The sequence below is a fragment of the Castor canadensis genome, chromosome 5 (genome assembly GCF_047511655.1).
Source record: "Castor canadensis chromosome 5, mCasCan1.hap1v2, whole genome shotgun sequence".
Taxonomy (NCBI): domain Eukaryota; kingdom Metazoa; phylum Chordata; class Mammalia; order Rodentia; family Castoridae; genus Castor; species Castor canadensis.
This window is the reverse complement of record NC_133390.1, coordinates 50,958,091-50,970,188: the sequence shown is the minus strand read 5'-3', so window position 1 is coordinate 50,970,188 and position 12,098 is coordinate 50,958,091. Positions and strand designations below refer to the sequence as shown.

The 12,098-nt window shown below is 36.1% G+C and overlaps 1 protein-coding gene across 1 annotated transcript in view; it reads left to right on the top strand.

The window, feature by feature from the left end:
* Nucleotides 1-12,098, top strand: part of Zbtb11 (zinc finger and BTB domain containing 11) — a 44,568-nt gene that overhangs the window by 26,376 nt on the left and 6,094 nt on the right. Inside the window, exons 4-10 of the mRNA XM_020175469.2 lie at nt 1,730-2,574; nt 2,832-3,008; nt 5,789-6,034; nt 7,514-7,658; nt 9,158-9,275; nt 11,488-11,646; nt 11,769-11,944. Of these exons, the coding sequence (XP_020031058.1) occupies nt 1,730-2,574; nt 2,832-3,008; nt 5,789-6,034; nt 7,514-7,658; nt 9,158-9,275; nt 11,488-11,646; nt 11,769-11,944 (1,866 nt within the window). The remainder of the gene's footprint in view (nt 1-1,729; nt 2,575-2,831; nt 3,009-5,788; nt 6,035-7,513; nt 7,659-9,157; nt 9,276-11,487; nt 11,647-11,768; nt 11,945-12,098) is intronic.

Here is a 12,098-nt window from a genome sequence, read left to right as displayed (position 1 = left end):
ATTAGAATTTCCTCAGTTTTTATGTGTCTTGAGGCCATGTATTACATGTACGTAATTTTGAAATTACTGTTCTACGATAAAACATTCTTTATCATTATGTGGTGACCTTCCTTATCTTTAGTAATGCTTTTTACTTTAAGCTTAGTTTTGGTTGCTGTTAATATAGTAGTGGGAACAATAGTTTGGTTTCTGTTTGCCTAGTAAGATTTTCTTCCACTTTTAGTTTTCAATGTTCTGTTGAAATGTCTCCTTAGACATCGTATTTCTGGATTTTTGTTTTTAATTTGATATGAATATTTTTGACTTCTAACATGGAAATTGTTGACATCATGAATAGGTAGATTGTTTTTCATTGGTGGAGAAAAATTTTCAGCCAAGAATTTTCTCTTCCTCATTCATTCTTTCTAACTTTCTGAATTCTAATGAGACAGACATTTTCACTTTATCTTCTGTATCTCTTAATTTATTGTTCATATTTTATTCATCCTTTTGTAGTTCTGGAGATTTATAGTTTCTTTATCAGTGTCTAATTTATTATTAAATTCATCTGTTGAGGGCCAGAAGTGAGGCTTAAGTGGTAGAGTACTGCCTAGCAAGCACAAAGCCCTGAGTTCAAACCCCAGTATCACCAAAAGTAAGTTTTTATCTATTTTGTGTTCTGTTTTTAGATACTCTGTTGTATCTTCCTTGGTGAACTACTTTTTATTACCTTTGGCTCTTTACTCTGCCATTCCTTTATTTCCAATATTTGATAGTGACATTACTTGAAATCTTTGCTGATTTGTGTTCTACCACTGAGCTACACATTGAGTGCTATACAGGTTCTTAATCATCTGTTCATGAAGGTAGAGTTAGAATTATCATTGTGTAGCATTTTTTTTCTGATTTTTTTTTAACTCACATGAATATTAAGAATTAAAAATGGCTTGTGAAAGTGAAATACTAAGAATCTAGGAAAGAAACTAACCTGTTCACCTATATAAAATAAAAATTTAATACTTTATATATATAGTAATTATTTCATTTCTTGGATCTAGAATAAACAAACTACAGTCTAAGGGCCAGTTTTCCCTTCCTACCCCTAAACCCCCTTTGTAAAGAAAGGTTTATATTTGTATCCATTGTGTACATCTGCTTTCTAGCTACAAAGTGTAAGCTGACTGGTTGTGGCAGGTACTTTATGACCTGCAGTATTTATAACTTGATTCTTTTCAGAAAAAATTTTGCTGACTGCTGCCTTAGATCTTGGTTTTTAATGTTTAGTTGTAGAACTCTTTGTTCAATCAAAATTTTATATGGACTACTATTAGAAAATACAGCTATACTTACTGAAGGGAGGTTAGGGGACAGGTTGGTCAACCCTACCTAGTCACCTGCCTCCCCTTTTTTTTCACCCCCCATTCTTCAGCAGCTGTTTCTTGAGGGGAGTTTGAGGAACCCCCAGGGTTCTAAGGAGTATAATGACTGCCTTACAACAACTCTTGAGGTAGTAAGTCTGATATTATTTTCTATATTAGGGATTGAGAGACTCAACTCACAGAAGACAGTTAGACAAGGTTTAATAAGCAGCCAGAACAGAAAGTAAATCCAGGGGTAATTAATTACAGAATAAATGGTAATAACTGCCATTTTATTATATTTTATCTTGTCATAATTCTATTAATTATTCCTATAGAGTGGTTTAGTGATGATTGACTTTTTGTCCCTCACCTTTCTTGTTTCATTATAGGTTTTTGTAAGGCAAGCTTCCTTCCTTTGCTGGAATTTGCCTATACTTCTGTACTAAGTTTTGACTTCTGTAGCATGGCTGATGTAGCCATCTTAGCTCGTCATCTTTTCATGTCAGAAGTTTTAGAAATTTGTGAAAGTGTACATAAACTAATGGAAGAGAAGCAGCTAACGGTATATAAGAAGGGTGAAGTACAAACAGTCGCATCTACTCAGGACTTACCAACACAGAGTAGAAGTACAGCACCTCCTGTGACTGGCAATGAGGGAACCACAAACACTTTATCTAGTGAACTTGGGGGTTGTGAAATTGTACTACTGGTAAATGGAGAATTGCCAGAAGCTGGACAGAATGGAGAGTTAGGACGACGGCCTGAGCCCCAGGTTTCTTCAGAGGCTGAAGCTCCCCTGTCATCTATTGGATGTATAGCTGATTCTCATTCTGAAATGGAATCTGTTGATTTAGTAATGAAAAACAACCAGACAGAGCTAGAAACTTCAAACATCAGGGAAGATGGCACAGTTTCTAGTAGTTACCCTAAACTCTCAAAAGAGAATATAATCAATAACCCTCAAGAGGAGAGTGATATGGGAAATGATATATCAGCTGAGGATATCTGTACTGAAGACATTCCCAAACAAATGCAGAACCTTGGCCAACCTTTAAAAGATCAGGAAAATCTGGTTGCATCAACAGCAAATATAGATCCTGGTCCTGATGATGATACTTACAGAAGCAGGCTTCGGCAGCGGTCTGTTAATGAAGGGGGATATATCCGACTACACAAGGGCATGGAGAAAAAGCTACAGAAACGGAAAGCCATTCCCAAGTCAGCAGTTCAACAGGTATGATGTAAAAAGGGTAGTTCTTTGTAGTTTTATGTTTAGGTTGAAAGTATTGTAGTGATGAACTTAGGCCTATGATAAAAAGTTATTGGCGGTGGGGGTGGGGAGAGTGGATAAAGGGAAGCAGTTTAATCTTTGGAGTATCAATAAGATAATGTGAGTCTGAAATATTTCTATTAAAAATTTTGTAGTGACTCGTGACTTTAAAACCAAAATGAGTATATTTTCTTAGATTGTGTTTTCTGTCCTTTAACTAGGTGGCTCAGAAGTTAGTTCAAAGAGGGAAAAAGATGAAACAACCAAAAAGGGATGCTAAAGAGAACACTGAAGAAGCGTCCCATAAATGTGGGGACTGTGGAATGGTCTTTCAGAGACGATATGCCTTTATAATGCACACACTGAAACATGAAAGAGCTAGAGATTACAAATGTCCAGTAAGTATCTAAAAGCTAACTGAACATGACTGTAAACTCATAGAGTCCATCTTAACTGGTTAGTTTTTATTCTCACCACTGGCTGTAGAGAGTGGATTATGAGAAGCCTGTGAGAACTAGACATAAGCAAGGCGAGATGCAGCTCATCTGCTTTTCCTAAGATGTTTCTGTAGGCTGAGATCAGCACAGCCGTAGCTGCAAGAGAGGAAAATGCAGAACAGCTGCTTTTCCTAAATTGTTTATGTTCAGAGAAGCAGGAAAGAAGGTTCCTCTTGTTACAATGTCATGTCCCTCCCTGAGAACTGCTGCTCTACTGTATTTACCACTGGATATAAAACACTCTCTGAAGGAGGACGTGAGGCTTTTTGCTTTGGGCTTTTGGCCTTTTGATGTGGGAGGCTTTTGAAGGGAAAAGAATTGCTGAAGGGAAAGTGATGGAGGAAGATTGCTGAAGGAGGAAAATGAAGGGAGGACTGCTGAAGGCAAAAGAATTGCTGAAGGGGAATTGCTAGCAAGTCTGAGGGGCGAGACTTTAAGAAAGCTAAAGGGAGAACATGGGACAGTGCAAGTCTGGGCAAAGACTAAGAATATGCTAAAGAAAAGTTAAGAGAAAACATGGGGACAGTGCGAGTTTAAGGAAAGACTTTTAAAAAATAGTGAAACAAGATTTTAAAGAAGACTTTAGAAGCAAGGTTTTAAAGAACTGTAAAGGAGTAAGGTCTTAAAGAATAAAGATAGAGAAAAGAAGCAGAGTAAAATGAAGAGAATAATAGAAAAAAGAAGCAATGAGGGTTGTGCATCTCTACCTGAGCATCCAACACACCTGATCCCACTTTCTGTGTGTCTGTCTATCCTATGTCTTTTCAGAGTCTCCAGTAGCCCCCAGTTAGTCTCAGTTAGGTTCAGTAATAACCAGGGAGCGAGAGGAAAAAGCTCGCTCCAACTGGTGTCCTGTTTCTAGCTTTCTTATATTGCTATGATTCATTTTCTGGTTCTTAACATGTCATTTACTTACCCCCATCCCCAAATATTCAGTTAATTACCCGTGCTTCCTCCTGATACCCTGGTAAGACAACAGTAAAAAGATTGTAAATAAATAAAATATGAACTCATAAAGGACAAAGATAATAGCAGACAAAACCTTGGCAAATAGATTCTAGATGCTAATAAATAGATGGAGTAAGTGATTCGGTGAATTTGAAAGGAGTCATTTTAAGGTTTTCAGTACAGAAGACTAAAGAATCAGTTCAAGTTGTACTGCAAAATCACCAAAAGACTTAGAAATTGGTGGTACTAGTTACCTTGACAGTTGAAGCAGTATTTTGAAATGTTTTGAATACTTTGAAAGTGTTACCTCCTAAACCCCCTTTTCTCAGGAAACTGTTGACAGGCTTCTTCCAGTAAAATAAGCAAGACATGGGAAATGGGAAGCATGAGTACAATTCAACAGAAAGTCTAAGGGATTCAACAAGACCATAGTGAAGGCAGATCCCAGGATGGAACTATGTACTAAGCAGAGAGCAGTCAGCCCAGGTTGGAATAGGACATAATGCTTTCACAGAAATTTCCAATAAGGTAGTGATGTGGATTTTTTGTTTTTGTTTTTTGATGATGTGTTTTAAATCTCTCAGACAATTCAGGGAAGTTGGTGATGAGTTAGTAGTAAATACAAAGAGAATAAGCAAAACAGTAAACAAAAAGCAAGGAGGAGAAAGGATCATAGTGTACCATGTGGCTCATCTTTGATGTGAATATTGAAATTGATGTTGAATCAGTTTGATTTAATTTCTCAAATGTAATATGTTACTATTTTTGGTGGAACTGGGTTTTGAACTCGGGGATTCACTTTTGCAAAGAAGGTGCTCTACTACTTGAGCCACAATGCCAGACCATTTTGCTCAGGTTGTTTTGGAGATAGAATCTCATGAACCATTTGCCCAGGCTGGCCTCAAACTACAATCCTACCAATTGCAGCCTTCCAAGTAGTTAGGATTACCAACATGAGCCACTGGCACATGACCATCTGATTAAAGTATAGTAATGGGAATATTTTATATTTGGGGAGTGGAGGATGAAGGAGAGGATCAACTTCTATTATGCTTGCTGCTTAGGGATACAAAATAAGCATCAAGATAGTAGAAGGAAAAAAGTTAATTCCAGAAGCAAAATAAGGAGCTCCTGGGTCAGGAGATAAGTTTCTGTATTTTTTTAAAAAAATTTTGTAGATGGTGAGCATACATAACTTTGATTTCTAAAAGAACAAAGACTTTCATAACTCTCTAGCATTAGTCTCCACCTTTCTACCTTTTCCCTTCTTCTGTTTCTGCTGTACCTAAAACTAACTATAGTGGTGATATTCTGTGTTCATGTGCCCTCCTTTTCTTTTTTCTTTTTTTTCTTTTTTGGTGGTGGTGCCCATGGGATCAAACCCAGACCCTCACACATGCTAGGCAAGGATGCTACCACTGAACTACACTCCCAGCCCTATTAATCCTTTAAGACCTAACTCGAGCCCAGTTTTCCTTCATTGCTCTGAGTATCCCTCCTTACCTTTTTACACAAAATTCCTGTGCTGTGGTTAAATTTTAAGCCTCTCTAGATTGGGATCTGAGTCTTACCTTTTTCATGTTTATGGTACCCACTAGCATATTGTCTTTTATATAATATATGTGTTTCTTGATGAATTAAAACCGAAATGCAGAGTTGAAATATGAGTCAAGTTTCACTTAGCATTTTGAAATGGAAATATATTTAGACAGTATTTTTACTTTTTCTTTTAGTTGTGTAAAAAACAGTTTCAGTACAGTGCCTCATTGCGAGCACATCTTATTCGACATACGAGAAAAGATGCACCCACTTCATCATCTTCCAATTCCACATCTAATGAGGCATCAGGAACATCATCTGAGAAGGGCAGAACCAAACGAGAATTTATATGTTCTATATGTGGAAGGACATTACCTAAATTGTATTCTCTTCGAATACATATGTTAAAACATACGGGTGTAAAGCCACATGCATGTCAGGTAAAGCCATAACACTTATTTTGTTAAAGAAGATTGGAACGTAACTATGGTGATGACACCAGTTGATAGCTATTCTGTAGTTACCCTCACTCTTATAAAAAGTCAAGGAAATTTATGTCTTCATTTTTTTTGCCTAGGTTAAGGGTGAGTCTTGATTGTAATCTAATTTGCTGTCTGCAATTTTAATTTGAAAGGAATCTGTTTAAGATGTTTATAAAATGTATAAGGGTCCAGAGGATCTGCTGGGTGAGAATAACCAATTTATCATCCTAATCATCCCATAGCCTTCAGTAGGATCAACCTAGTATGGAAAGGAACCAGTGACTTAAATCTTGGTCAGAAAAAGTCCTGCCTAAGCAGAGTTTTTGTCTCTGTTGCTGAGGGTGAAGGGTATCTAACATGTGATTCTTAGGTAAATCCTGTGATTAGCCAGCTTTGTGCTATTTGGAATAGTGAAAAGTTTCTAGTAGCACCTGTAGCCTTTCATATAAGCATTATCCACTGTTTTTATTATTAAACAATTTTGAAAGTAATGAGATTTTTTAATACTTCTGTTTTCTTAAGCTTTTAAATATGAGCATAAAGTGAGGTAAATCTTCATGTACCCTTCATCCAACTTTAATAATTACCAGCTCCAGAGCAATTTTGTTTTTTTCATATTGTCATTCATTTACTTAGTTTTGAAGCCAGGTCCTAAGAATGATTTATTCATAAATTTAAATACTAAATATTAGGTGGGTCTTCTAGAGAAGCACTACTCAAAATGTGTGGTCTGTGGAAAATAAGTACAAAAATAGAGAATGAGCATATAGAAACTCATAGTTGTTTAACATTGTTGCAGCATTATTATTGTGCTTAACAAAAATTCCTCCCTACTGAATGGGGGGAGGGGGAAAGGAAACCACAGAACGAAACACAAAACAACTCTCAAAACTCTTCATCTTAGAGTTTGAGAAGTATTCTGTTTGATGTAGCAGGAAATTAGTAGATTGTTCTTAATCAAGCTTGCCTGTCTCTTAAAATGCAAAGTATGCTGTTTACCATCTTCACAAGATTCTTTTTTCTGTCTGAATTCTTCTGACGGTCACATGGATTTAAGAAAGATTTTCCTTAAAAATCTTAAATCTTAAAAAACAGTATTTGTTAAGTATTGAGTCAGAGGAATCAATTAGCTAATATCTTAGGCATTTGTGGTTTCAGTTTTCATTTTGTCATTTTGCTTATAATTTTAGTTAAATTGAAATCAAATTATATTTTTTGTATTTCAGAAATCATTAATAGTACAAGAGCATTTCATTGTGAAAATTTCGTACATGCTTACCAGTACACTTTGAATAAATTCATCCTGTTATTTTAAATTCTTATTTATGTAAGAATATATAAATTATTTATATATTTAAAATAGTATATTTTGTGTTTTCTGTCCTCATTTAACACCCTATTTGTTTTACTGACTTAAACACTCCTATTCTGTCTTAGGTCTGTGGAAAAACTTTTATCTATAAGCATGGTCTAAAATTACATCAGAGTCTCCATCAGTCACAAAAGCAGTTCCAGTGTGAACTATGTGTTAAGTCATTTGTTACCAAACGGAGTCTTCAGGAACATATGAGTATTCACACAGGTAATGAGCAATTTATATCGACATAGCTGTATTTTATGTATTTTAATTTACTATTATAGCATTTGTGCTGCAGTCATATCAGAACATATTGAGATGCTATTAGTTGTATGTGTGTGTTTTTTTTTTATGAGACAGTAAAGTTAAAAGGTATTTTTTTAAATACAGTTTTAAAGCTGTCTTGTGTAGAAATGTTTATTTCTCTTAGTGTAGAAAAATGTGTGCTGGGCCAGGCATGGTGGTATGTAACTATAATCCCAGCTACTTGAGAGGCAGAGACAGAAGGATTGTGAGTTTGAGGGCAACCTGGGCACTTAATTAAAAAAAAAAAGTCAAGGGCAGTGGTTCATTGGTAGAATATTTGCCTAGCATGCACAGGCCCTGTGTTCAATCCCCAGTACTGCGAAAAAAAGAAAAAAAAAAGAATGTGTAGTAGCATTAGCTAAAATGAGAATAGAATGCATTATATGCATTATAAAAGAATGGGATAATTGTCATGTGCCCTTCACTCAGTGTCACTGATTATCAGCTTATGAAATGGTCATGCTTTTAAAAAATGTAGGCAGATATAAATGGCAGATGGCTTATAATTTTATCAGAATTTTCAGTCCACACATACATAGTTTCAAATGTACTTTAAAGCAAGAGTGTGGGAATGGCTAGGGAAGGATAGATACCTACTGCAGAACATTTATTCAATTCTCTTAATTATTACAATGATAGATTATGCAAGCATGTCATATTCTTTGGATAGTGCCCTTGCTAGTACAGTCATGCATTGCATAGTCATGGTTCAGCAGCTCAGTTTTCCCTGATACAGATATGTGTCACAGCAATGAAAATGCTAACACAGCCTTCCTTTTGTTGATCAGTGCTAAAGTTTTGAGAGGAAATAGAGATTTTGGCAAAGTTATTCTTAGAATGTTCTTGCCAACATAGTGATATTTCTTTTTTTTTGGCAGTACTGGGGTTTGAACTTAGGCCCTCACTTACTAAGCAGGTGCTCTATCACTTGAGCTACTCTGCCAGCCCTTACCAACATTATAAAACCCAGTAAAAACTTAATATAGGGAGAAGGGAGATGGTGAAAAGAAAGAGCACTAGGAGGAATTAATCTGATCAAAGTACAATATACGTATGTATGGAAATGCCACAGTGAAACACCCCTTTGTACAACTAATACACACTAATTAAAAATATGCACCCGTGGCTCATGCCTATAATCCTGGCTACTCAGGAGGCAGAGATCAGGAGCATTGTGGTTTGAAGCCAGCTCAGACATACAGTTCCATGAGATCCTATCTCAAAAAATCTCTTTGCAAAAAAAGGGCTGGCGGCGTGGCTCAAGGTGTAGGCCCTGAGTTCAAGCCCCAGTACCACAAAAAACCCAAAAAACTAAAATGTTGTTGTTTTCATGTTCCCTTGATAAGGTAACTTAAGGGATTCTTTTGGAAGAGAACCAACAGATTTGCAAAATGGTTTTTCATTTTCTTTTTTTATAGGAGAGTCCAAGTACTTTTGTTCAGTTTGTGGAAAGTCTTTTCACCGGGGCTCTGGACTCAGCAAGCACTTAAAAAAACACCAGCCAAAACCTGAGGTTCGAGGCTATCATTGTACTCAGTAAGTATTTAAAAGTGAAACATTCCTATATGATACAGAACTAAGACTTGAAAGTGCTTTAAGTGGGGTGAGGGAGGTGTTGAGGGGGAGAGACAATGGAGGCATTGTAAATAATGTATAATATAACTCTAATCGGAATTGTTACTATGAATTCCCCTACCCCTGTATAATGAATATATCCTAATGAAAAATTTATAAAAAAAAAATAAATAAAAGTGAAACATTCAGTCAATTTGATTATCTTTTTATTTGGTTTACTTAAAAGTTTTTACAAGAAAATAAACTTTAATTTCAGTTTATTCAGTACTAATCAATATTTTGCCTAGGTCTTGCTAGTTAACAATTTTACTGAGATCTGAACCATTACCACACACATCATGTATGAAATGATTAAAAAAGATTTTCCAAATGTGCTACCTGAGGGTAGGGACTATTGGAAAGAAGGTTCCACAGACAGCCAGAGTTCCTTTTTAGACAGTTCTTCTGAAAGACTGGGCCATCTGCTAGTTTCCCCTTTTTCTTCCTTCTCTTTTTCTTTCTCCCACTCTTCATTTTCCAAAGCTACGTGGACACATTTTTTTATCACTGAGGTTAAATTCATATAATATAAAAATACTTTAAAGTGTATAATTCAGAAACTTTTAGTATATTCACAGTAGTGCACACACCACTGCTAATTCCAGAATTCCTCCACTTAACAACTCTGCCTTACCTTTCACTTCCTATTTGTGCAGGACAGCCAGAAATAAGCACAGGGCCTTTTCAGATCTTTTCTGAGCACCTGCTCAGCCCTGAGTAAGCATGTGCACGTGCACTTCTAGATTCCCAGAAGTCCTTATTCACCAAAGCATCTCAGACCCATATTTTTTATTTTTGTATTTCTAAAAAATTTTATTTCTTGCCCTGGCTGGAAGTGTCTAATGCTTTTATATGTAACAAATTCCCCATCCCCAACCCTTAGTCATAGGAGAGTTAAGATAAATTATAGCAAAAAGGGGCTCCTTTAGAGGGCTATCAGGTTAAAACAATCACAGATCTTCAAGAATGAATCCTCGGCTAGTGGAGAGTGCTTGTCTAACAAGCATGAAGCCCTGAGTTCAAACCCTAGTACTGCTTTAAAAAAAAAAAAAATTAAATCCCTCTAGTATTAGAAACCTATGTTGAAAATTCAGGCTGTTGTCTTCAAGGGTGCTGCTATCTATGCTCTGGGGATTAGAATATAGGGTCAGGATCAGTTAAAAATGCTGTAAAGTCTTAGATTTGATGATTTTTTTCTTGATTAAACATTTTTCTGGTCATTATACATTTTTGATTAGTTTCTAAACTTCCCAATGAAGTTGTTAGTTTGCCAGTTTATCCACAAATTTTGAGGAGGAATGGACTTTTAGCATTTCCTACTCTGCTATATTTGCTGATTTCACTCCAGCAAGTTTTATTTTAAAATAGAGAGGCTGGGTGTGGTGACCCAATGTTCAGGAAGCTGAGGTAGAAGAATTGCAAGTTTGAGGCCTGCTTGGGTAATAGTCTGTCAAACAGACACCACCAAACAAACAAACAGAAAACAAAGATAGCTTATTATCAATACATTTTTTGCTGTAAGCAAAAGAAAACCCCACCCAAACTGGCTTGAATGAGTGGTTTAATGTAAATTGGATTCAGATTGATTAGTACTTGGTTTCTCTTGGGTTCTCTATGCACAAGGTAATGGGCAGTGATTTAACCTTACATTCTCTCATCTTCCAAATTGTCAGGAATCTTTTTTGGTAATTCCTTTATAAGCCTTGAGGTTTTCTCTGATTAAATCAAGTTCAGTCATTTTGACATTCCTGAGTCAACCACTGTGGCCAATTGACTTAGGCCTGAATGAATCATCACTCCATCACTGGGGTCCAGGGTGAAGCCTACCTTCATCATACGGTCAGAGAAGGAAGGAGGTTGAATGTTATTTAAAAAAATGGATAACAGCAAAAGGGTAAATTCCCTCTATAATAACCTCTGGGAACTCTGCATGATTCTTTTTCATACGTTTCTAATGATCTAGAGCTAAAAGTACTTAAAAGCCCGCATTCTTGATGTAAGATTGGAAAATTTGGGAATTCTTCTGTTTTAAAATTGGAATGATCTTATGGAGTTTTAGAAACCTAAGAATATTCAGAGTTCTTGGAATCTTGTTTTAAAGATGATCTAGTTGGGTAATTAAACTTCATTGCAGATGTGAAAAAAGTTTTTTTGAAGCTAGAGATCTTCGCCAGCACATGAACAAACATCTCGGTGTGAAGCCATTCCAGTGCCAGTTTTGTGATAAGTGCTATAGTTGGAAGAAAGATTGGTATTCCCATGTGAAGTCCCATTCCGTCACTGAGCCTTACAGGTGAGTAAATACACCAAGAATCTGAACTCAGTGAAACTCAATTGAGAAACTTACGTATTTGTGGATTCTTACGGCTGCTAATGCTTTGGATAAGATAGTTGGGGTCTCTTCCCTTACTTTAGGTGTAATATATGTGGCAAAGAATTTTATGAAAAAGCTTTGTTTAGAAGGCATGTAAAGAAAGCCACCCATGGGAAGAAAGGAAGAGCGAAGCAAAACTTGGAACGTGTGTGTGAACAGTGTGGAAGAAAATTCACTCAGCTGAGAGAATATAGGAGACATATGAACAACCATGAAGGTAACTTAATATTATATATATATATATATATATATATATATATATGCATAGGAGTCAATCCGGTAGTATTTCTTCCCTTGTTAGCTTACTTGCCTATTACCTTACTTTCATTGATAGATTAATCCCGTGTCTTGAAAGATTTATTCAAGTGATG